Source organism: Salvelinus alpinus, chromosome 27 (genome assembly GCF_045679555.1).
Source record: "Salvelinus alpinus chromosome 27, SLU_Salpinus.1, whole genome shotgun sequence".
Classification (NCBI taxonomy): Eukaryota; Metazoa; Chordata; class Actinopteri; order Salmoniformes; family Salmonidae; genus Salvelinus; species Salvelinus alpinus.
This window is the reverse complement of record NC_092112.1, coordinates 3399429-3424364: the sequence shown is the minus strand read 5'-3', so window position 1 is coordinate 3424364 and position 24936 is coordinate 3399429. Positions and strand designations below refer to the sequence as shown.

The window sequence follows — 24936 nt, the reverse complement described above, 5'->3', positions numbered from 1 at the left end:
CAATTCCTCCTTTGGCCATCTTTCCTTCCAGTTCTCTGCTGCCAGTGACTGGAACGAACTTCAAAAATTACTGAAGCTGGAGACTCATATCTCCCTCATTAACTTTAAGCACCAGCTGTCACAGCAGCTCACAGATCACTGTACCTGTACATAGCCCATCTGTAATAGCCCATCCAACATCCTCATCCACATATTGTATTTATTTATTTATTTTGCTCCTTTGCACCCCAGTATCTCTACTTGCACGTTCATCTTCTGCACATCTATCACTCCAGTGTTTAATTGCTATATTGTAATTATTTCGCCACTATGGCCTGTTTATTGCCTTAACTCCCTTATCCTACCTCATTTGCACTCACTGTATATCGACTTTTTCTACTGTATTATTGATTGTATGTTTGTTTATTCCATGTGTAACTCTGTGTTGTTGTTTGTGTCGCACTGCTTTGCTTTATCTTGGTCAGGTCGCAGTTGTAAATGAGTACTTGTTCTCGACTAGCCTACCTGGTTAAATAAAGGTGAAATAAATAAAAATGTACAAATTTAAAATAAAATAGAGAAAATTAGAAAGGGGGCGTTCACTTTCGTTTATCTACTCAAACTCTTTCTCTTCCACTTACCAGTCTCTCTAAATTAGAATTTTTACATTTTCAAAAAATTTGAATTAATGAATATTATACAGCCACAACATTATTTTTGTTTCTGTCAGATCATTTCCATGTTGATTACCTTCATTGAGTGCCTTAGGAGCTTTTGTTTCATGCTGTTTTTCCGTCTGGGTTTTACCGAATTAATGCTAATAGATTCCTGAATGTAAATATTGTTGTTGTTTTCCTGTGTGGCAGGACAAACATGCAGAAGAGGTGAGGAAAAAGGTACTAGCTTTGGCAGACGCAGTGGATCTGGACTGGTGTGTGATAAAGGACGTGGAGGTGATAGAGTTGAACAAGCGTTCTTCGGGCCAGGCCTTCGAGGTCATCCTGAAGCCTCCGTCATTTGATGGCGTCCCAGAGCTCAACGCTACCATGCCCCAACGCAGAGAACTCTCCATGGAGGAGATCCAGAAGAAATTAGAGGCTGCAGAGGAGAGGAGGAAGGTAAGGAGGACAGGGAGGAAGAAATGAGACACTAGGAGACAGGGAAGAAGGAATGAGACACAAGGAGACAGGGAGGAGTAGAGGAGACACACAAGGAGACAGGGAGGAAGAAATGAGACACTAGGAGACAGGGAGGAGGAAATGAGACACAAGGAGACAGGGAGGAGTAGAGGAGCAACACAAGGAGACAGGGAGGAAGAAATGAGACACTAGGAGACAGGGAGGAGGAGAGGAGATACTAGGAGACAGAGAGGAGTAGAGGAGACAGTAGGAGACAGGGAGGAGGAGAGGAGATACTAGGAGACAGAGAGGAGTAGAGGAGACACTAGGAGACAGGGAGGAGGTAGAGGAAACACTGGGAGACAGGGAGGAGGTAGAGGAGACAGGGAGGAGGAGAGGAGACATTAGGAGACAGGGAGGAGGAGAGGAGACACACTAGGAGACAGGGAGGAGGAGAGGAGACATTAGGAGACAGGGAGGAGGAGAGGAGACACACTAGGAGACAGGGAGGAGGAGAGGAGACACTATGAGACAGGGAGGAAGTAGAGGATATGGTAGGAGACAAGGAGGAGGAGAGGAGACACTAGGAGACAGGGAGGAGGAGAGGAGACAGGGAGGAGGTAGAGGAGACACACTAGGAGACAGGGAGGAGGAGAGGAGACACTAGGAGACAAGGGGGAGGTAGAGGAGACGGTAGGAGACAAGGAGGAGGAGAGGAGACACCAAGAGACGGGGAGGAGGAGAGGAGACATTAGGAGACAGGGAGGAGGAGAGGAGACATTAGGAGACAGGGAGGAGGTAGTGGAGACACACAAGGAGACAGGGAGGAGGAGAGGAGACATTAGGAGACAGAGAGGGAGGAGAGGAGAAGAGGAAGATGAGGAGGATGATGAGGCAGGGAAGACACACAAACACACATAATCATGCACGTACTCTCACTACGCACAAATACACTCACCACGCATAAACACACTCACCATAATCCATGTCTGTCTGTATCCTGCTCCTGATACCACTCCTCACACCGCCCTCCAGTGCCAGGAGGCTGAGCTGCTGAAGCACCTGGCAGAGAAGAGAGAGCACGAGAGAGAGGTGATCCAGAAGGCCTTAGAGGAGAACAACAACTTCATCAAGAACTCCAAGGAGAAGCTGGAGCAGAAGATGGAGGCCAACAAGGAGAACAGAGAGGCTCTGCTGGCGGCCATGTTGGAACGACTGCAGGAGAAGGTGATACTTTCTTTCTCTCGAGTTTCTTTCTCTTTCCATCTAGTCACGCTCTCTGTCTCTCTCTCTATAGTCTCTTCTCTAGGAGAAGTAACGTTTACCTCTCCTTTCTTTCTCTCGAGTTTCTTTCTCTTTCCCTCTAGTCACGCTCTCTGTCTCTCTCTATAGTCTCTTCTCTAGGAGAAGTAACGTTTACCTCTCCTTTCTTTCTCTCGAGTTTCTTTCTCTTTCCCTCTAGTCACGCTCTCTGTCTCTCTCTCTATAGTCTCTTCTCTAGGAGAAGTAACGTTTACCTCTCCTTTCTTTCTCTCGAGTTTCTTTCTCTTTCCCTCTAGTCACGCTCTCTGTCTCTCTCTATAGTCTCTTCTCTAGGAGAAGTAACGTTTACCTCTCCTTTCTTACTCTTGAGTTTCTCTCTCTCTCTTTCCCTCCCATCTCTATCACTCTCTATTTCTATATATCTCTATATCTTTCTCCTAACTCTCTCTTTAATCTCCCTCTCTCTTTAGTCTCCCTCTCTCTTTAGTATCCCTCTCTCTTTAGTCTCCCTCTCTCTCTCTTTAGTCACCCTCTCTCTTTAGTCTCCGTCTCTCTTTAATTTCCTTCTCTCTTTAATCTCCCTCTCTCTTTAGTCTCCCTCTCTCTTTAGTCTCCCTCTCTCTTTAGCCTCCCTCGCTCTTTAATCCCCCTCTTTTTGACCTTCCTCTTTCCCCTCTTTAATCTCCCTCTTTCTTTAGTCTCCTCTCTCTTTAGTCTCCACTCTCTTTAATCTCCCTCTGTCTTTAGTTTCCCTCTTTAGTCTCTCTCTCTCTTTGGTCTCCCCTCTCTTTAATCTCCCTCTGTCTTTAGTTTCCCTCTTTAGTCTCTCTCTCTCTCTTTAGTTTCCCTCTCTCTTTAGTCTCCTCTCTCTTTAGTCTCCTCTCTCTTTAATCTCCCACTGTCTTTAGTTTCCCTCTTTAGTCTCTCTCTCTCTTTAGTCTCCCTCTCTCTTTAGTCTCCTCTCTCTTTAATCTCCCTCTGTCTTTAGTTTCCCTCTTTAGTCTCTCTCTCTCTCTTTAGTCTCCCTCTCTCTTTAGTCTCCTCTCTCTTTAGTCTCCTCTCTCTTTAATCTCCCTCTGTCTTTAGTTTCCCTCTTTAGTCGCTCTCTCTCTCTCTCTTTAGTCTCCCTCTCTCTTTAATTTCCCTCTCTCTTTAGTCTCCCTCTCTCTTTAATTTCCCTCTCTCTTTAGTCACCCTCTCTCTTTAGTCTCCCTCTCTCTTTAGTCTCCCTCTCTCTTTAATTTCCCTCTCTCTTTAGTCTCCCTCTCTCTTTAGTCTCCCTCTCTCTGTAGTCTCCCTCACTCTTTAGTCTCCCTCTCTCTTTAGTCTCCTCTCTCTTTAATCTCCATCTGTCTTTAGTTTCCCTCTTTAGTCTCTCTCTCTCTCTTTAGTCTCTCTCCCTCTCTTTAGTCTCCCTCTCTCTTTAGTCTCCCTCTCTCTTTAGTCTCCCTCTCTCTTTAATTTCCCTCTCTCTTTAGTCTCCCTCGCTCTTTAGTCTCCCTCTCTCTTTAGTCTCCTCTCTCTTTAATCTCCCTCTGTCTTTAGTTTCCCTCTTTAATCTCTCTCTCTCTCTTTAGTCTCCCTCTCTTTTTAGTCTCCCTCTCTCTTTAGTCTCCCTCTCTCTTTAATTTCCCTCTCTCTTTAGTCTCCCTCTGTCTTTAGTTTCCCTCTTTAGTCTCCCTCTCTCTTTAGTCTCCCTCTGTCTTTAGTTTCCCTCTTAAGTCTCCCTCTCTCTTTAGTCTCCGTCTCTCTTAAGTCTCCCTCTCTCTTTAATTTCCCTCTTTAGTCTCCTCTCTCTTTAGTCTCCATCTCTCTTTAATTTCCCTCTCTCTTTAATTGCCCTCGCTCTTTAGTCTCCCTCGCTTTTTAGTCTCCATCTCTCTTTAGTCTCCCTCTCTCTTTCGTCTCCCTCTCTCTTTAATTTCCCTCTCTCTTTAATTTCCCTCTCTCTTTAATTTCCCTCTCTCTTTAGTCTCCCTCTCTCTTTAGTCTCCTCTCTCTTTAATCTCCCTCTGTATTTAGTTTCCCTCTTTAGTCTCTCTCTCTCTCTTTAGTCTCCCTCTCTCTTTAGTCTCCCTCTCTCTTTAGTCTCCCTCTCTCTTTAGTCTCCCTCTCACTTTAATTTCCCTCTCTCTTTAGTCTCCCTCTCTTTTTAGTCTCCCTCTCTTTAGTCTCCCTCTCTCTTTAATTTCCCTCTCTCTTTAGTCTCCCTCTCTCTTTAGTCTCCCTCTCTCTTTAGTCTCCCTCCCTCTCTTTGGTCTCCCTCTTTCTTCAATCTCCCTCTCTCCTTAGTCTCCCTCTCTCTTTATTCTCCCTCTCTCTTTAGTATCCCTCTTTCTTTATTCTCCCTCTCTCCTTAGTCTCCCTCTCTCTTTAGTCTCCCTCTCTCTTTAGTCTCCCTCTCTCTTTATTCTCCCTCTCTCTTTAGTATCCCTCTTTCTTTAATCTCCCTCTCTCTAATGTCTCTCTCTCCTTGTCTCTCTATGTCTCTCTCTAGTGTCTCTCTCTAGTGTCTCTCTCTCCTAGTCACTCTATGTGTCTCTCTAGTGTCTCTCTCTCTCCTAGTCTCTCTATGTCTCTCTCTGGTGTCTCTCTCTCCTAGTCTCTCTAGTGTCTCTCTCTAGTGTCTCTCTAGTGTCTCTCTCTAGTGTCTCTCTCTCCTAGTCTCTCCATGTCTCTCTCTAGTGTCTCTTTCTCCTATTCTCTCTATGTCTCTCTCCTAGTCTCTCTAGTGTCTCTCTCTCCTAACCTCTCTATGTCTCTCTCTAGTGTCTCTCTCTCTAGTGTCTCTCTCTAGTGTCTCTCTCTAGTGTCTCTCTCTCCTAGTCTCTCTAGTGTCTCTCTCTTGTGTCTCTCTCTAGTGTCTCTCTCTCCTAGTCTCTCTCTACTAGTCTCTCTAGTGTTTCTCTCTCCTAGTCTCTCTATGTCTCTCTAGTGTCTCTCTCTCCTATTCTCTCTATGTCTCTCTCCTAGTCTCTCTAGTGTCTCTCTCTCCTAGTCTCTCTATGTCTCTCTCTAGTGTCTCTCTCTCTAGTGTCTCTCTCTAGTGTCTCTCTCTAGTGTCTCTCTCTAGTGTCTCTCTCTAGTGTCTCTCTCTATGTCTCTCTCTAGTGTCTCTCTCTCCTAGTCACTCTATGTCTCTCTCTAGTGTCTCTCTCTCCTAGTCTCTCCTAGTCTCTCTATGTCTCTCTCTCCTAGTCACTCTATGTCTCTCTCTAGTGTCTCTCTCTCCTAGTCTGTCCTAGTCTCTCTAGTGTCTCTCTCTCTCCTAGTCTCTCTAGTGTCTCTCTCTCTCCTAGTCTCTCTATGTCTCTCTAGTGCCTCTCTCTCCTAGTCACTCCATGTCTCTCTCTAGTGTCTCTCTCTCCTAGTCTCTCTATGTCTCTCTCTAGTGTCTCTCTCTCTAGTGTCTCTCTCTAGTGTCTCTCTCTATGTCTCTCTCTAGTGTCTCTCTCTCCTAGTCTCTCCATGTCTCTCTCTAGTGTCTCTCTCTCTAGTGTCTCTCTCTAGTGTCTCTCTCTAGTGTCTCTCTCTAGTGTCTCTCTAGTGCCTCTCTCTCCTAGTCACTCCATGTCTCTCTCTAGTGTTTCTCTCTCCTAGTCATTCTATGTCTCTCTCTAGTGTCTCTCTCTCCTAGTCTCTCTATGTCTCTCTCTCCAAGTCACTCTATGTCTCTCTCTAGTGTCTCTCTCTCCTAGTCTATCCTAGTCTCTCTAGTGTCTCTCTCTCCTAGTCTCTCTATGTCTCTCTCTAGTGTCTCTCTCTCCTAGTTTATCCTAGTGTCTCTAGTGTCTCTCTCTCCTAGTCTCTCATAGTTTCTCTATGTCTCTCTCTAGTGTCTCTCTCTAGTGTCTCTCTCTCCTAGTCTCTCATAGTCTCTCTATGTCTCTCTCTAGTGTCTCTCTCTCCTAGTCTCTCCTAGTCTCTGTATGTCTCTCTCTCCAAGTCACTCTATGTCTCTCTCTAGTGTCTCTCTCTCCTAGTCCATCCTAGTCTCTCTAGTGTCTCTCTCTCCTAGTCGCTCCTAGTTTCTCTATGTCTCTCTCTAGTGTCTCTCTCTCTAGTGTCTCTCTCTCTCCTAGTCTCTCATAGTCTCTCTATGTCTCTCTCTAGTGTCTCTATCTAGTGTCTCTCTCTCTCCTAGTCTCTCTATGTCTCTCTCTAGTGTCTCTCTCTCCTAGTCTCTCCATGTCTCTCTCTAGTGTCTCTCTCTCCTATTCTCTCTAGTGTCTCTCTCTCCTGATCTCTCTAGTGTCTCTCTCTAGTGTCTCTCTCTCCTCGTCTCTCTATGTCTCTCTCTTGTGTCTCTCTCTAGTGTCTCTCTCTCCTAGTCTCTCTAGTGTCTCTCTCTCCAAGTCTCTCTAGTGTCTCTCTCTAGTGTCTCTCTCTCTCCTAGTCTCTCCTAGTCTCTCTATGTCTCTCTCTAGTGTCTCTCTCTCCTAGTCTCTCCATGTCTCTCTCTAGTGTCTCTCTCTCCTATTCTCTCTAGTGTCTCTCTCTCCTGATCTCTCTAGTGTCTCTCTCTAGTGTCTCTCTCTCCTCGTTTCTCTATGTCTCTCTCTTGTGTCTCTCTCTAGTGTCTCTCTCTCCTAGTCTCTCTAGTGTCTCTCTCTCCAAGTCTCTCTAGTGTCTCTCTCTAGTGTCTCTCTCTCCTAGTCTCTCCATGTCTCTCTCTAGTGTCTCTCTCTCCTATTCTCTCTAGTGTCTCTCTCTCCTGATCTCTCTAGTGTCTCTCTCTAGTGTCTCTCTCTCCTCGTCTCTCTATGTCTCTCTCTAGTGTCTCTCTCTAGTGTCTCTCTCTCCTAGTCTCTCCATGTCTCTCTCTAGTGACTCTCTCTGCTAGTCTCTCTATGTCTCTCTCTTGTGTTTCTCTCTAGTGTCTTTCTCTCCTAGTCTTTCTTTGTCTCTCTTTTGTGTCTCTCTCTAGTGTCTCTCTCTCCTAGTCACTCCATGTCTCTTTCTAGTGTCTCTCTCTCCTAGTCTCTCTATGTCTCTCTCTATGTCTCTCTCTCTCCTAGTCTCTCCTAATCTCTCTATGTCTCTCTCTCTCCTAGTCTCTCCTAGTCTCTCTATGTCTCTCTCTATGTCTCTCTCTCTCCTAGTCTCTCCTAGTCTCTCCTAGTCTCTCTATGTCTCTCTCTAGTGTCTCTCTCTCCTAGTCTCTCTATGTCTCTCTCCCTTTAGTTAATCTATTCTAACTCTCTAAAATAAATTGCATCACCACAAACTCTCATCTACCGTATTTTCCTCCTGTCTAAAATCTCAAACCTCATATTATACAGACACTAAACCCATGTTGGTTTCTAGCTTGTCTAAGTTTTTGTCTGGTCATTCCCATGTTGAGTTTCTCCCTTGAGAACCTCAGGAGTTTTTGTCTGGTCATTCCCATGTTGAGTTCCTCCCCTTAAGAACCTCAGGAGTTTTTGTCTGGTCATTCCCATGTTGAGTTCCTCCCCTTGAGAACCTCAGGAGTTTTTGTCTGGTCATTCCAATGTTGAGTTCCTCCCCTTGAGAACCTCAGGAGTTTTTGTCTGGTCATTCCCATGTTGAGTTCCTCCCCTTGAGAACCTCAGGAGTTTTTGTCTGGTCATTCCCATGTTGAGTTCCTCCCCTTGAGAACCTCAGGAGTGTTTGTCTGGTCATTCCCATGTTGAGTTCCTCCCCTTAAGAACCTCAGGAGTGTTTGTCTGGTCATTCCCATGTTGAGTTCCTCCCCTTAAGAACCTCAGGAGTGTTTGTCTGGTCATTCCCATGTTGAGTTCCTCCCCTTAAGAACCTCAGGAGTTTTTGTCTGGTCATTCCCATGTTGAGTTCCTCCCCTTAAGAACCTCAGGAGTGTTTGTCTGGTCATTCCCATGTTGAGTTCCTCCCCTTGAGAACCTCAGGAGTGTTTGTCTGGTCATTCCCATGTTGAGTTCCTCCCCTTAAGAACCTCAGGAGTTTTTGTCTGGTCATTCCCATGTTGAGTTCCTCCCCTTAAGAACATCAGGAGTTTTTGTCTGGTCATTCCCATGTTGAGTTCCTCCCCTTAAGAACCTCAGGAGTTTTTGTCTGGTCATTCCCATGTTGAGTTCCTCCCCTTGAGAACCTCAGGAGTTTTTGTCTGGTCATTCCCATGTTGAGTTCCTCCCCTTGAGAACCTCAGGAGTGTTTGTCTGGTCATTCCCATGTTGAGTTCCTCCCCTTGAGAACCTCAGGAGTTTTTGTTTTATTTTGTTTATGCTAATAGTTTCCTAAATGTAAATATTGTTGTTGTTGTTTTCCGTGTGGCAGAATAAACACAGAGAAGAGGTGAGGAAGAACAAAGCCCTGAAGGAGGAAGACGAGTGGAGCGAGGGAGTGGTTTTGTGAGTCAATAAAAAATAAATAAAAGAAGAGATCAAGACAATAAGGGAAAAAAAGAAAAGTGAAAACAAGCCCATCTGAACTATGAACACAGGAGTTCATGTACACGGTAACGAATCGGAACAAGCACACAAAATTAAACAGGGATTTTCCACAACACACAACATTGTGATTAAATAAAAAGAGATAAGGACATGTGTCTGACTGGCATTGTGAGGGGATGGAGAGAAGGGATCTGGGTGTGAAGGGATGTTTTAATGATGTTAATTATGGGGGAACAGAGAGAGTGAAGCTGGTGTTTGTGGTGGAACACAGTGGAGTGGTAGCTTCTCAATATGGTGCCAAAACATACAATACCACACCCTCAGAGCCCACTATCCCACTAGCTGACTGAACACACCCTCAGAGCCCACTATCCCACTAGCTGACTGATCACACCCTCAGAGCCCACTATCCCACTAGCTGACTGACCACACCCTCAGAGCCCACTATCCCACTAGCTGACTGATCACACCCTCAGAGCCCACTATCCCACTAGCTGACTGACCACACCCTCAGAGCCCACTATCCCACTAGCTGACTGACCACACCCTCAGAGCCCACTATCCCACTAGCTGACTGACCACACCCTCAGAGCCCACTATCCCACTAGCTGACTAACACACCCTCAGAGCCCACTATCCCACTAGATGACTGAACACACCCTCAGAGCCCACTATCCCACTAGCTGACTAACACACCCTCAGAGCCCACTATCCCACTAGCTGACTGAACACACCCTCAGAGCCCACTATCCCACTAGATGACTGAACACACCCTCAGAGCCCACTATCCCACTAGCTGACTAACACACCCTCAGAGCCCACTATCCCACTAGCTGACTGATCACACCCTCAGAGCCCACTATCCCACTAGCTGACTGACCACACCCTCAGAGCCCACTATCCCACTAGCTGACTGAACACACCCTCAGAGCCCACTATCCCAGAGATGACTGAACACACCCTCAGAGCCCACTATCCCACTAGCTGACTGAACACACCCTCAGAGCCCACTATCCCACTAGCTGACTGAACACACCCTCAGAGCCCACTATCCCACTAGCTGACTGACCACACCCTCAGAGCCCACTATCCCACTAGCTGACTGACCACACCCTCAGAGCCCACTATCCCACTAGCTGACTGAACACACCCTCAGAGCCCACTATCCCACTAGCTGACTGACCACACCCTCAGAGCCCACTATCCCACTAGCTGACTGAACACACCCTCAGAGCCCACTATCCCAGAGCTGACGCAACAACATCCACACTCTCTATCTCACTTGCAGGCTCTTACACGTCAAAATGATTTCTACTGTGATACGTTTTCCCCTATAGCTTTATCGGGATGCTGTAACCAGCTCATGCACGTCATTCAGCCATGCACTATTTTCAATTTACCGGGGGACATTATCAATGATAAATAATTTGTGTATGTCAGATATGTCAGATTGGATTGTGTCATTGGAAAAGGCAAAATATGTCTCAAGTACTCTCAAGTAATTTTAGCTAATACAGAAATATCTAATTTACATAAGTATTCACACAGTCAATAAATGTTTGAATCACCTTTGGCATCGATTACAGCTGTGAGTCTTTCTGTGTCTCTACGAACTTTGCACACCTGGATTGTACAACATTTGCACAAATTCTTCAAGCTCTGTCAAGTTGGTTGTTGATCATTACTAGACAGCCATTTTCAAGTCTTGCTATAGATTTTCCATCCAAGTTAAGTCCAAAATGTAACTAGGGCACTCAGGAACATTTGCTGTCTTGTTGGTAAGCGACTCCAGTGTATATTTGGCCTTGTGTTTTAGGTTATTGTCCTGCTGAAAAGGTGAATTCATCTCCCAGTGTCTGGTGGAAAGCAGACTGTACCAGGTTTTCCTCTAAATGAATTACATTTATTTTTTATCCTGAAAAACTCCTCAGTCCTCCTCAACGATTACATGCATACCCATAACATGATGCAGCCACCACTATACTTGGAAATATGGAGAGTAGTACTCAGTGATGTGTTCTAGTGGATTTGACCCAAAACATAACACTTTGTATTCAGGACAAAATGTGATTTGCTTTGCCACATTTTTTTTGCAGTATTATTTTAGTACCTTGTTTTGGAATATTTTAATTCTGTACAGTCTTCCTTTTCACTCTGTCAATTAGGTTAGTATTGTGGCATAACTACAATGCTGTTTATTGCTGTAACTGTTGTAACTGTTTTAAAGTCCCCATTGGCCTCATGGTGAAATCCCTGAGCGGTTTCCTACCTCTCCGGCAACTGAGTTAGGAAGAACGCCTGTATCTTTGTAGTGACTGGGTGTATTGATACACCATCCAAAGTTAGTTTTTTTTACCCATCTACCAATAGGTGCCCTTCTTTGCGAGGCGTTAGAAAACCTCCCTGGTCTTCGTGGTTGAATCTGTGTTTGAAATTCAATGCTCCACTGAGGCACCTTACAGATAAGTGTATATGTGGGGTACAGAGATGAGGTAGTCATTACAAAAATCATATTAAACACTATTATTGAACACAGAGTTAGTCCATGCAACTTATTATGTGACTTAAGCATATTTTTTAGTCCTAAACGTATTTAGGCTTGCCACATTTTGGGGCGGCAGGTAGCCTAGTGGTTAGAGCGTTGGGCCAGTAACTGAAAGGTTGATGGATCAAATCGCTGAGCTGACAAGGTACAACTCTGTCGTTCTGCCCCTGAACAAGACAGTTAACCCACTGTTCCCATGTAGGCTGTCATTGTAAATAAGATTTTGTTCTTAACAGACTTGCCTAGTTAAATAAAAAAATATATATAATAATTAAGTAACAAAGGAGTTGAATACTTGATGTAAGACATTTCGACTTTTCATTTTGAATTAATTTGTAAAATTTTTAAAACATAATTCCACTTTGACATTATGGGGTATTGTGTGGAGAGGCCAGTGACACAAAATCTCAATTTAATCCATTTTTAAATTCAGGCTGTAACACAACAAAATGTGGGAAAAGTTAAGGTGAAGACTTTCTGATGGTGATGTACATGTAGAGGGCCAAATACGTCTTGGGAAAAGGAAAGGGAGGGTGTAACCTACAGTAGCAGGCGTACAAGAAACACATTAAACTAGATCCCTGCATACTGGTCTAGAACTAGATCCCCTACATACTGGTCTGGAACTAGATCTCCCTACATACTGGTCTGGAACTAGATCCCCTACATACTGGTCTGGAACTAGATCTCCCTACATACTGGTCTGAAACTAGATCCCCTACATACTGGTCTGGAACTAGATCCCCTACATACTGGTCTGAAACTAGATCCCCTACATACTGGTCTGGAACTAGATCCCCTACATACTGGTCTGAAACTAGATCCCCTACATACTGGTCTGAAACTAGATCCCCTACATACTGGTCTGGAACTAGATCCCCTACATACTGGTCTGAAACTAGATCCCCTACATACTGGTCTGGAACTAGATCTCCCTACATACTGGTCTGAAACTAGATCCCCTACATACTGGTCTGGAACTAGATCCCCTACATACTGGTCTGAAACTAGATCCCCCTACATACTGGTCTGGAACTAGATCTCCCTACATACTGGTCTGAAACTAGATCCCCCTACATACTGGTCTGAAACTAGATCCCCCTACATACTGGTCTGGAACTAGATCTCCCTACATACTGGTCTGAAACTAGATCCCCCTACATACTGGTCTGAAACTAGATCCCTGCATACTGGTCAGAAACGAGATCCCTGCATACTGGTCAGAAACGAGATCCCCGACATACTGGTCTGAAACTAGATCCCCTACATACTGGTCTAAAACTAGATCCCCCTACATAATGGTCTGAAACTAGATCCCCTACATACTGGTCTGGAACTAGATCTCCCTACATACTGGTCTGAAACTAGATCCCCCTACATACTGGTCTGAAACTAGATCCCTGCATACTGGTCAGAAACGAGATCCCTGCATACTGGTCAGAAACGAGATCCCTGACATACTGGTCTGAAACTAGATCCCCTACATACTGGTCTGAAACTAGATCCCCTACATACTGGTCTGAAACTAGATCCCCTACATACTGGTCTGAAACTAGATCCCCCTACATACTGGTCTGAAACTAGATCCCCTACATAGTGGTCTGAAACTAGATCCCCTACATACTGGTCTGAAACTAGATCCCTGATGTACTGGTCTGAAACTAGATCCCCTACATAGTGGTCTGAAACTAGATCCCCTACATACTGGTCTGAAACTAGATCCCCGATATACTGGTCTGAAACTAGATCCCCCTACAAACTGGTCTGAAACTAGATCCCCCCTACATACTGGTCTGAAACTAGATCCCCTACATACTGGTCTGAAACTAGATCCCCTTACATACTGGTCTGAAACTAGATCCCCGACATACTGTTCTGAAACTAGATCCCCCTACATACTGGTCTGAAACTAGATCCCCTACATACTGGTCTGAAACTAGATCCCCTACATACTGGTCTGAAACTAGATCCCCTACATACTGGTCTGAAACTAGATCCCCTACATACTGGTCTGAAACTAGATCCCCTACATACTGGTCTGAAACTAGATCCCCCTACATACTGGTCTGAAACTAGATCCCCTACATACTGGTCTGAAACTAGATCCTCTACATACTGGTCTGAAACTAGATCCCCTTACATACTGGTCTGAAACTAGATCCCCTACATACTGGTCTGAAACTAGATCCCCTACATACTGGTCTGAAACTAGATCCCCGACATACTGGTCTGAAACTAGATTCCCTACATACTGTTCTTGACAAGAAGAAAGCAAACTGTCAGGGGAGGTTCTCTTCTGCACTGTTCCACCAATCCAGTAAATGTGGAGGAGGAGTTAAGATGGAGTGTCTCCTTGTTAACGTCCTAAAGCTCAATTTCCATTTTCCCTGACAACAGGTCATCCGCCGGTTGTTAGGGACTCGGCAGAGGCTAGGTAGGGTGTTGACCTGGTTCTCTTTGATTGATTGATTGATTGATTGATTGACTAATTGATTGATTGATTGATGATTGATTGATTGATTGATTGATTGATTGATTGATGATTGATTGATTGATTGATTGATTGATTGATTGATTGATTGATGATTGATGATTGATTGATTGATTGATTGATTGATTGATTGATTGATTGATTGATTGATTGACTGACAGGATGGTAAGCTGCTTGAGCTGTCAGACCAGACCATCCTATGGTGCATTTTGCTTTGGCATGATGTCACTGTACTCTGTTAACTGTGATTGTCTGTTGTTTTTGGATGAGAGAAAAAGAGAGAAAAGAGAGAGATTGGAGATGATGTTAGCTGGAGTCACTCTGAGGATGTCCCAAATGGCACCATATTCCCTACAGTCGTGGCCTAAAGTTTTGAGAATGACACAAATATTAATTTTCACAAAGTTTGCTGCTTCAGTGTCTTTAGATATTTTTGTCAGATGTTACTATGGAATACTGAAGTATAATTACAAGCATTTCATACGTGTCAAAGGATTTTATTGACAATTACATGAAGTTGATGCAAAGAGTCAATATTTGCAGTGTTGACCCTTCTTTTTCAAGACCTCTGCAATTCGCCCTGGCATGCTGTCAATTAACTTCTGGGCAACATTTTTATTTATTTATTTTTTATTTCACCTTTATTTAACCAGGTAGGCTAGTTGAGAACAAGTTCTCATTTGCAACTGCGACCTGGCTAAGGTAAAGCATAGCAATTTGACACATACAACAACACAGTTACACATGGAATAAACAAAACATACAGTCAATAATACAGTAGAACAAAAGAAAACAAAAAGTCTATATACATTGAGTGCAAATGGTGGTGAAGTAATTACAATATAGCAATTAAACACTGGAATGGTAGATGTGCAGAAGATGAATGTGCAAGTAGAGATACTGGGGTGCAAAGGAGCAAGATAAATAAAATAAATACAGTATGGGGATGAGGTAGATTGGATGGGCTATTTACAGATGGGCTATGTACAGGTGCAGTGATCTGTGAGCTGCTCTGACAGCTGGTGCTTAAAGTTAGTGAGGGAGATATGAGTCTCCAGCTTCAGTGATTTTTGCAGTTCGTTCCAGTCATTGGCAGCAGAGAACTGGAAGGAAAGACGACCAAAGGAGGAATTGGCTTTGAGGGTGACCAGTGAGATATACCTGCTGGAGCGCGTGCTACGAGTGGGTGCTGCTATGGTGACCAGTGAGCTGAGATAAGGCGGGGCTTTACCTAGCAGAGACTTGTAGATAACCTGTAGCCAGTGGGTTTGGCAACGAGTATGAAGCGAGGGCCAGCCAACGAGAGCATACAGGTCGCAGTGGTGGGTAGTATATGGGGCTTTGGTGACAAAACGGATGGCACTGTGATAGACTGCATCCAGTTTGTTGAGTAGAGTGTTGGAGGCTATTTTTAAAATGACATCACCGAAGTCGAGGATCGGTAGGATGGTCAGTTATACGAGGGTATGTTTGGCAGCATGAGTGAAGGAGGCTTTGTTGCGACATAGGAAGCCGATTCTAGATTTAATTTTGGATTGGAGATGCTTAATGTGAGTCTGGAAGGAGAGTTTACAGTCTAACCAGACACCTAGGTATTTATAGATGTCCACATATTCTAAGTCAGAGCCGTCCAAAGTTGTAATTACAACTCTGGACGGGCGAGCAGGTGCGGGCAGTGATCGGTTGAATAGCATGCATTTAGTTTTACTTGCGTTTAAGAGCAGTTGGAGGCCATGGAAGGAGAGTTGTATGGCATTTAAGCTCGTCTGGAGGTTTGTTAACACAGTGTCCAAAGAAGGGCCAGAAGTATACAGAATGGTGTCGTCTGCGTAGAGGTGGATCAGAGAATCACCAGCAGCAAGAGCGACATCATTGATATATACAGAGAAAAGAGTCGGTCCGAGGATTGAACCCTGTGGCACCCCCATAGAGACTGCCAGAGGTCCGGACAACAGGCCCTCCGATTTGACACACTGAACTCTATCAGAGAAGTAGTTGGTAAACCAGGCGAGGCAATCATTTGAGAAACCAAGGCTGTCGAGTCTGCCAATAAGAATGTGGTGATTGACAGAGTCGAAAGCCTTGGCCAGGTCGATGAATACGGCTGCACAGTAATGTCTCTTATCAATGGCGGTTATGATGTCGTTTCGGACCTTGAGCGTGGCTGAGGTGCACCCATGACCAGCTCTGAAACCAGATTGCATAGCAGAGAAGGTACGTTGGGATTTGAAATGGTCGGTAATCTGTTTGTTAACTTGGCTTTCGAAGACCTTAGAAAGACAGGGTAGGATAGATATTGGTCATCCTGACTGATGGCAGCCCCCTCTTGCATAATCAATGCTTGGAGTTTGTCAGAATTTGTGGGGTTTTGTTTGTCCACCCGCCGCTTGAACCACAAGTTCTCAATGGGACTAAAGTCTGGGGAAAAAACGAATACATTCTAAAAGCTTTAACAAGAGCAAGGTATTGCATTTCATTTGAAAACAGCATAACAGTTTGTAAAAGCACCTGGCCATGGACCCAAAATATCGATGTTTTGTTCCCCGAGCCACTTAGTTATCACTTTTGCCTATGGCAAGGTGCTCCATCATGCTGGAAAATGCATTGTTCGTCACCAAACTGTTCCTGGATGGTTGGGAGAAGTTGCTCTCAGAGGATGTGTTGGTACCTTTCTTTATACATGGCTGTGTTCTTAGGCAAAATTGTGAGTGAGCTCACTCCCTTGGCTGAGAAGCAACCCCACACATGAATGGTCTCAGGATGCTTTACTGTTGACATGACACAGGACCGATGGTAGCGCTCACCTTGTCTTCTCCGGACAAGCTTTTTTCCGGATGCCTCAAACAATCGGAAAGGGGATATATCAGAGAAAATTACTTTACCCCAGTCCTCAGCTGTCCAATCCCTGTACCTTTTGCAGAATATCAGGCTGTCCCTGATGTTTTTCCTGGAGAGAAGTGGCTTCTTTGCTGCCCTGCTTGACACCAGGCCATCCTCCAAAAGTCTTCGCCTCACTGTGCGTGCAGATGCACTCACACCTGCCGGCTGCCATTCCTGAGCAAGCTCTGTACTGGTGGTGCCCCGATCCCGCAGCTGAATCAACTTTAGGAGACGGTCCTGGCACTTCACAACAATTGAACCGCTCTCCTTGAATTGCTTGATGATCCGATAAATGGTTGATTTAGGTGCAATCTTACTGGCAGCAATATCCTTGCCTGTGAAGCCCTTTTTGTGCAAAGCAATGATGATGTCACATGTTTCCTTGCAGGTAACCATGATTGACAGAGGAAGAACAATGATTCCAAGCACCACCCTCCTTTTGAAGCTTCCAGTCTGTTATTCGAACTCAATCAGCATGACAGAGTGATCTCCAGCCTTGTCCTCGTCAACACTCACACCTGTGTTAAGGAGAGAATCACTGACATGATGTCAGCTGGTCCTTTTACGGCAGGGCTGAAATGCAGTGGAAATGTTTTTGGGGAGATTCAATTAATTTGCATGGAAAAGGGGGACTTTGCAATTAATTGCAATTCATCTGATCACTCTTCATAACATTCTGGAGTATATGCAAATTGCCATCATACAAACTGAGGCAGCAGACTTTGTGAAAACTAATATTTGTGTCATTCTCAAACCTTTTGGCCACAACTGTACATAGTGTACTACCTTTTACCAGAGCCCTATGGGTCCTGGGTCAAAAGGAATGCATTACATAGGGAATAGGGTGCAAGCTCAGACTTCATTCTGGCATTGTGGGAAATGTTTGCCCTGTTGGTTGCTGGGAATGTGGAGATTTTACTTGCCATTTCTTTATTCTTATTTCTTTATGTGTGTTGTGTGTTGTGTTTTTAACTGAAGTCACAGCTCCAAGGGATCTCTCTTCTCTGTCCTCTGTTGTTTACATGTTGGTAATTTAGCAGACACTCTTATCCAGAGTGACTTGCATAATAAATACAAATAACACATTTATAACAAAATAATAGAATTTATTCAGAAATTTATTCATTCTACTACAAACTAGGCTCAATATTTAGTCACAGGCTACATATCATATGGACATGCCTATACAATAAGAATGTTTACATTGACATTTTAGTCTTGTGCAATTTAAAGTTAATGATGTCGCTGTCATTTATATAAACAGCTAGTTTAACAAGTCTTTTAAAGGAAAACTTCGGCATTTTGGCAATGATAGCAGATACCCCTAGACTTCGTCATTGCGCTAACGCTAGTTAGCATAGGCTCACAAAACTACCTCTAACTTCCTTCATACTAAACACAGAGACATAAAAATGGTATCCACGATTTCATCTGACTCTGGGGAAGTAGACAAAGGGCATCATTGCCAAAATCCCGAATTATCCCTTTAAATAAACAAGTCATTTAACGAGTCATTTAACGAGTCATTTAACAAGTAATTTAACCAGTAATTTAACAAGTCATTAAACAAGTCATTAAACAAGTCATTAAACACGTCATTAAACACGAAATTTAACGAGTCATTTAACAAGTCATTAAACAAGTCATTAAACAAGTCATTTAACAAGTCATTAAACAAGTCATTACACAAGTCATTTAACAAGTCATTTAACAAGTCATTAAACAAGTCATTTAACAAGTCATTAAACAAGTCATTTAACAAGTCATTTAAATGAAATAAAACATAGTAGAAACAGAGAATGTGAACCGTTGACCTCAGATGTGTCCAGGTCGACTCTATGTCAAGAGGTCAGTGATACAATCACTTGGTCCATTTCCACGGGTCAACATCAAAGCCGAAGACAAAAACACGTCAACGTCCATTATTCACTTCGAAGACGTCTACGTTACAGCCACGCTACACTCCACAGATGGAAGCCTTCACTAAAGTTAACGTCCATTTCAATCAATTCAGGAAATGTACAAAATGATCAGAAATCCATTTTCCATGGAAACCTTTTTTTATATTTAAAGAATTTTGAATTTATTTCCTGAATTAGGCATTCTCTTATCATCACTGCTTCTGAGGGAAAATGCTGGGTCTCACACAGGTACAGCCCACATTTACAATCTCACTGTCCAGTTTGTAGAAATATCCCTTCTTCTTCCCCTTCTTCTTCCTCCCTCCGCTGCTGCCCTTCTCTCCCTGAACCCTGCAGAAAAGTCCCAAAGGTCAGACAACTGTTTCAGATACATTAATTATAACATATAAAAATAAAAAATAAAAAATGTACATTTATCACCCTTTATTTCTCAAGCAAAAGTGAATGTTAACTTAATTCAATTCAATACATGAATTTATCCTCTGAGGAGCGATTTAAGAAAAGGTAAGTCAATTATAAGCATCTTAATCATAATAATATCATCATTTGTCCAAAGATTACCTGCGGAGCACCAAGGTCTGATGGATCATGGGTTTGGACTCCAACCCCATGTCCTCTACTCCGTCTGGGGTTAGACAGCCAGACCTCTGGCACTGAGCCTGGGAGAGATGTTGAGGGACCCGGGTCTCATCGTACGTGTCGCTGGTTAGGGACAGCGGGAGGAATAGGGGGAGAGGGGGAGAGAGACCTGTTATTCATCGCCTAAAGAATGAACTCGTGTATATAATTGAGACACAAAATGCCATAAAACACATTTAATAATATACATGGAAATTCCATTCTATTTCCGTTAAACATGTCATTTATGTACTGTACATTTTATAGTTATGAACACATCACATCCATGTACAATAACAAAGTCACCTGTATGTCCATGGAGAGAGAGACCTGGAGGCTATATCAAGGACAGGGACAGCGGTCTTCAGGTTAGGATCCAGAAACAACCCTACAGTCATTCCTCTCTGTCCAAAGACCTTGACTGGTCCGGAGCTTTTGGCGGCCTTCGGTTTGGTCTTCTGGCCTTTCTTACGTCCGTCCAGTGACATGATCAGACCCAGCACCAGTAAACCTCTGAAGACCTGACCAACACGACAGAGCTTCAATACCAGTTCCCTATATCTATAATAACACTTATAAAATGGTGGTCATTTAGTGATGTACAGCACATAAAGATATCATGATATAAAGGCTGGTTTACACAGACAACCCAATTCTGATCTTTTGCCTAATTATTGGAAAGACCAATTAGAGGAAAAATATCAGAATTGGGTTGCCTGTGTAAACGCAGACAAACAAAGTCTAAATTAAATGTCAAAATCAAAAATGAATGGCAGAAAAATGTCACCTAACTGTACATAGTGAAATAGTCCTATTCTGTAGCAAGAGTTAAAGAACAGCTGAGACTCACCATGACCAGAAGCATATCTGTCTGTCTCTCTCGCTCTGTCTCTGTCTGTCTCTCTCTCGCTCTCTCTGCTGTCTGTCTCTTCAGAGTGAAACGTTGCTGTGACAGAATGTTTCAAGTTGCCTTTGTTCTAGAAGCAGTGTTCCAATGCTGTACGTATTTCCGGTGACTGTCATCGATCAACAGATAACACACTTAGAGCAACAAAAAAATTGATGATGTAGTTAGATGTTTTATCTCAGAGATAGTATCAAGATGTTTCAGAGCATACGTAATGAAAATGCAAAACCATAGAATATCTATTAAGTAGTAACAACCAAGGTTGGGGTCAATTCCATTTTAATTCCAGTCAAATCAGGAAATACACTAAAAATTCCAAATTTCGATTATCTTCAATGCTTTTTCAATGAGCAAAAAAATGTTCACTGGAATTTTGGTGAACTTTCTGAATAGACTGGAATTTAAATGGAATTGACCTTTAACCCTGTCAGGTACATACAGTTGGTTTTGAGAGAATCATGTCAGCAGGAACACATATCAAAATAAACCTCAGGTGGTGACCTTTAACTCAGGAAGCCAACATATAACTCTGTTTAAATGGTAGTGTTCTACAGAATCCCATTCCTTTTTACCATTTATCACCAGAACGATCTGACAACGGCACATGCTGTGCCTCTACTACGACTTCTTCTCTACATCCTCTTGTTGGCCTTATCTCTTTTCTTCTTCTTCTTTCCATTTCCTTAAGCTGTTCCATTTGACTTGACCTTGTTTTGACTTACTGTAATCTCAACGTTAGAAAACCCCCCGCTAGAGTCTTTCTCCTGTTGTTAAAACTCTAACCCTTGTTAGCTAACAAGAACACACATATATCAAAGCTGTGAAACTGACGACCTAGGTGACAGACATACTGAACAGACAAATGCCTACGTCTGGGGTTAGAAAGGTGTGAACAGGGAGTTTTCAAGGAGTGCTGTGGTGATAATACAGTAAGTCTGTAGTGGGCAATGCATGTCAGTCTTTCCTGGTTTGACGGGTTGATGAGAGACGGACTGCTTCTCTCAAGAGTTTTTATGAGAAATATTACTGATGATGAAAATTCCAGATTTTCCGCATAATCAAATAACATTCAGCTCAGACACCGATACCTCACAAGACATGCTACCAGGGGTCTCTTCACAGTCCCCAAGTCTGAAACGAACTCACAGCAACGCACAGTTCTATACAGAACCATGATCACATGGAACTCCCATCCCCAAATACTCAAGCAAATAGTAAAATTAACTTTTTTTTAAACGGATTTTAAAAAATTACTCATATGAGAGGACACACACACAGACACACTAACAAACATTATATCTTTAGTTGAATTGTTTTGTATTTGTTTTTTAGTTGTATTGTTTGAGGAGAAACATCTCTCTCACCCTGAATCTGTTCCTGCACTTTCGGGAAGTGTTCACAGTCTCCTTGAACATCTTCCTTGAACACTTCCAGTTTCCTCTGGAAGGAGAGGACAGATGTCATCAAATTACACACCGAGTTGTTCTTACCCTGTAGTTTCACGTCGAGCTCATTAAGGTGTGATGTCGAAACAAAAAAAACAAAAAAATATCCATATCCAATAAATGCGAGAGGACTCCGGTGGACCGATCATACTGGGCTTTGAGATAGTTTATTTTGCGTGTCCTCACCTCAGACTGCTGTGGATATGTTTGTGTCCTCACCTCAGACTGCTGTGGATATGTTTGTGTCCTCACCTCAGACTGCTGTGGATATGTTTGTGTCCTCACCTCAGACTGCTGTGGATATGTTTGTCCTCACCTCAGACTCCTGTGGATATGTTTGTCCTCACCTCAGACTCCTGTGGATATGTTTGTCCTCACCTCAGACTCCTGTGGATATGTTTGTGTCCTCACCTCAGACTGCTGTGGATATGTGTGTGTCCTCACCTCAGACTGCTGTGGATATGTGTGTGTCCTCACCTCAGACTCCTGTGGATATGTTTGTGTCCTCACCTCAGACTGATGTGGATATGTGTGTCCTCACCTCAGACTGCTGTGGATATGTTTGTCCTCACCTCAGACTGCTGTGGATATGTTTGTCCTCACCTCAGACTCCTGTGGATATGTTTGTGTCCTCACCTCAGACTGCTGTGGATATGTTTGTGTCCTCACCTCAGACTCCTGTGGATATGTTTGTGTCCTCACCTCAGACTGCTGTGGATATGTTTGTGTCCTCACCTCAGACTGCTGTGGATATGTTTGTGTCCTCACCTCAGACTGCTGTGGATATGTTTGTGTCCTCACCTCAGACTGCTGTGGATATGTTTGTGTCCTCACCTCAGACTCCTGTGGATATGTTTGTGTCCTCACCTCAGACTGCTGTGGATATGTTTGTGTCCTCACCTCAGACTGCTGTGGATATGTTTGTGTCCTCACCTCAGACTGCTGTGGATATGTGTGTCCTCACCTCAGACTGCTGTGGATATGTTTGTCCTCACCTCAGACTCCTGTGGATATGTTTGTGTCCTCACCTCAGACTCCTGTGGATATGTTTGTGTCCTCACCTCAGACTGCTGTGGATATGTTTGTGTCCTCACCTCAGACTGATGTGGATATGTTTGTGTCCTCACCTCAGACTGCTGTGGATATGTTTGTCCTCACCTCAGACTCCTGTGGATATGTGTGTCCTCACCTCAGACTGCTGTGGATATGTTTGTGTCCTCACCTCAGACTCCTGTGGATATGTTTGTGTCCTCACCTCAGACTGCTGTGGATATGTTTGTGTCCTCACCTCAGACTCCTGTGGATATGTTTGTGTCCTCACCTCAGACTCCTGTGGATATGTTTGTCCTCACCTCAGACTCCGATGTGGATATGTTTGTGTCCTCACCTCAGACTCCTGTGGATATGTTTGTGTCCTCACCTCAGACTGCTGTGGATATGTTTGTGTCCTCACCTCAGACTGCTGTGGATATGTTTGTGTCCTCACCTCAGACTGCTGTGGATATGTTTGTGTCCTCACCTCAGACTCCTGTGGATATGTTTGTGTCCTCACCTCAGACTCCTGTGGATATGTTTGTGTCCTCACCTCAGACTGCTGTGGATATGTTTGTGTCCTCACCTCAGACTGCTGTGGATATGTTTGTGTCCTCACCTCAGACTGCTGTGGATATGTTTGTGTCCTCACCTCAGACTCCTGTGGATATGTTTGTCCTCACCTCAGACTCCTGTGGATATGTTTGTGTCCTCACCTCAGACTCCTGTGGATATGTTTGTCCTCACCTCAGACTGCTGTGGATATGTTTGTGTCCTCACCTCAGACTCCTGTGGATATGTTTGTGTCCTCACCTCAGACTGCTGTGGATATGTTTGTGTCCTCACCTCAGACTGCTGTGGATATGTTTGTGTCCTCACCTCAGACTGCTGTGGATATGTTTGTGTCCTCACCTCAGACTGCTGTGGATATGTTTGTGTCCTCACCTCAGACTGCTGTGGATATGTTTGTGTCCTCACCTCAGACTCCTGTGGATATGTTTGTCCTCACCTCAGACTCCTGTGGATATGTTTGTCCTCACCTCAGACTCCTGTGGATATGTTTGTGTCCTCACCTCAGACTGCTGTGGATATGTTTGTGTCCTCACCTCAGACTGCTGTGGATATGTTTGTGTCCTCACCTCAGACTGCTGTGGATATGTTTGTGTCCTCACCTCAGACTCCTGTGGATATGTTTGTCCTCACCTCAGACTCCTGTGGATATGTTTGTGTCCTCACCTCAGACTCCTGTGGATATGTTTGTGTCCTCACCTCAGACTGCTGTGGATATGTTTGTGTCCTCACCTCAGACTCCTGTGGATATGTTTGTCCTCACCTCAGACTGCTGTGGATATGTTTGTGTCCTCACCTCAGACTGCTGTGGATATGTTTGTGTCCTCACCTCAGACTGCTGTGGATATGTTTGTGTCCTCACCTCAGACTCCTGTGGATATGTGTGTGTCCTCACCTCAGACTGCTGTGGATATGTTTGTGTCCTCACCTCAGACTGCTGTGGATATGTTTGCTCAAAAGATCTGTGCTTTGTCTCGTAGTGGCGCTTCACGTTGGCACTTTTTATGAGAGCCACGGTCTCTGAACATATCATGCAGAGTGGTTTGACACTCGCTGCGGGAAGGATAAAGGTATATTTGTCTGTCCACTCCTCTTTGAAAGCTCGATTTTCTGTATCGAATTTCCTGACTTTTGCGCACGCCATTCTATAATTTCTCCTCTCGCTGACGCTTTTGTTTCTCCCGCTGTCTCTCTCTCTCTGACAACATCAGTCTCCTAACATTCATTGTAAACATTCGCTTTGATTTGCTGAGTTTCGTGAAGTGATTTAAATAACGTACGTGATTGGACAACACACAGCCAGCGCAGTATGGGGCGCTGTCTGGGACCTTCCCAGCTGCGCTGAGCCAGCGCAGTGTGAGTACATTGGAAAAAAAAGGTTGCTTCATCAGTATTTAATTTAACAATTATTTATGGGGAATGTGTCGAGGTCCAGATAGAACCTTCACCCGGTCCGGACCCGGAGTTCCGCCAATTGTGCACCTCTGGTCTAGGGTATTAGGTAGGGTGGAGGTGATGTGATCTTTGACTAGTCTCTCAAAGCACTTCATGATGACAGAAGTAAGTGCTACAGGGCGATAGTCATTTAGTTCAGTTACCTTAGCTTTCTTGGGAACAGGAACAATGGTGGCCATCTTGAAGCATGTGGTGACAGCAGACTGGGATAGGGATTGATTGAATACGCCCGTAAACACACCAGACAGCTGGTCTGCGCATGGTCTGAGGACGCGGCTAGAGATGCCGTCTGGGCCGGCAGCCTTGCGAGGGTTAGCACGTT

General features: G+C 44.1%; 2 protein-coding genes across 3 annotated transcripts in view; one reads left to right on the top strand and one right to left on the bottom strand.

Moving 5' to 3' along the window:
• The window catches only part of LOC139555900 (stathmin-4-like), a 29971-nt gene extending 21123 nt beyond the window's left edge, over positions 1-8848 (top strand). For both annotated transcript variants that reach the window (XM_071369266.1, XM_071369267.1), the window contains exons 6-8: positions 846-1097; positions 2133-2324; positions 8634-8848. In XM_071369266.1, coding sequence (XP_071225367.1) covers positions 846-1097; positions 2133-2324; positions 8634-8711 — 522 coding nt within the window. In that variant the 3' untranslated portion in view covers positions 8712-8848. The remainder of the gene's footprint in view (positions 1-845; positions 1098-2132; positions 2325-8633) is intronic.
• Positions 8849-17750: 8902 nt separating this feature from the next.
• Positions 17751-20198, bottom strand: il17a/f3 (interleukin 17a/f3). Its single transcript, XM_071369205.1, has 4 exons — positions 20056-20198; positions 19512-19726; positions 19149-19289; positions 17751-18917 (listed from the first exon to the last, which is right to left on the bottom strand). Exons 1-4 carry the CDS (start codon positions 20068-20070, stop codon positions 18779-18781), a joined length of 510 nt encoding a protein of 169 aa, XP_071225306.1. The 5' UTR covers positions 20071-20198; the 3' UTR covers positions 17751-18778.
• Between the last annotated feature and the right edge of the window lie 4738 nt (positions 20199-24936).

Coding starts and splice junctions, on each gene's coding strand:
- il17a/f3 (XM_071369205.1), bottom strand. Junction 19,290..19,511: donor CTCTCTCCATGGACATACAG/GTGACTTTGTTA, acceptor GTCCCTAACCAG/CGACACGTACGATGAGACCC. Junction 18,918..19,148: donor CAGACCTTGGTGCTCCGCAG/GTAATCTTTGGA, acceptor ACTTTTCTGCAG/GGTTCAGGGAGAGAAGGGCA.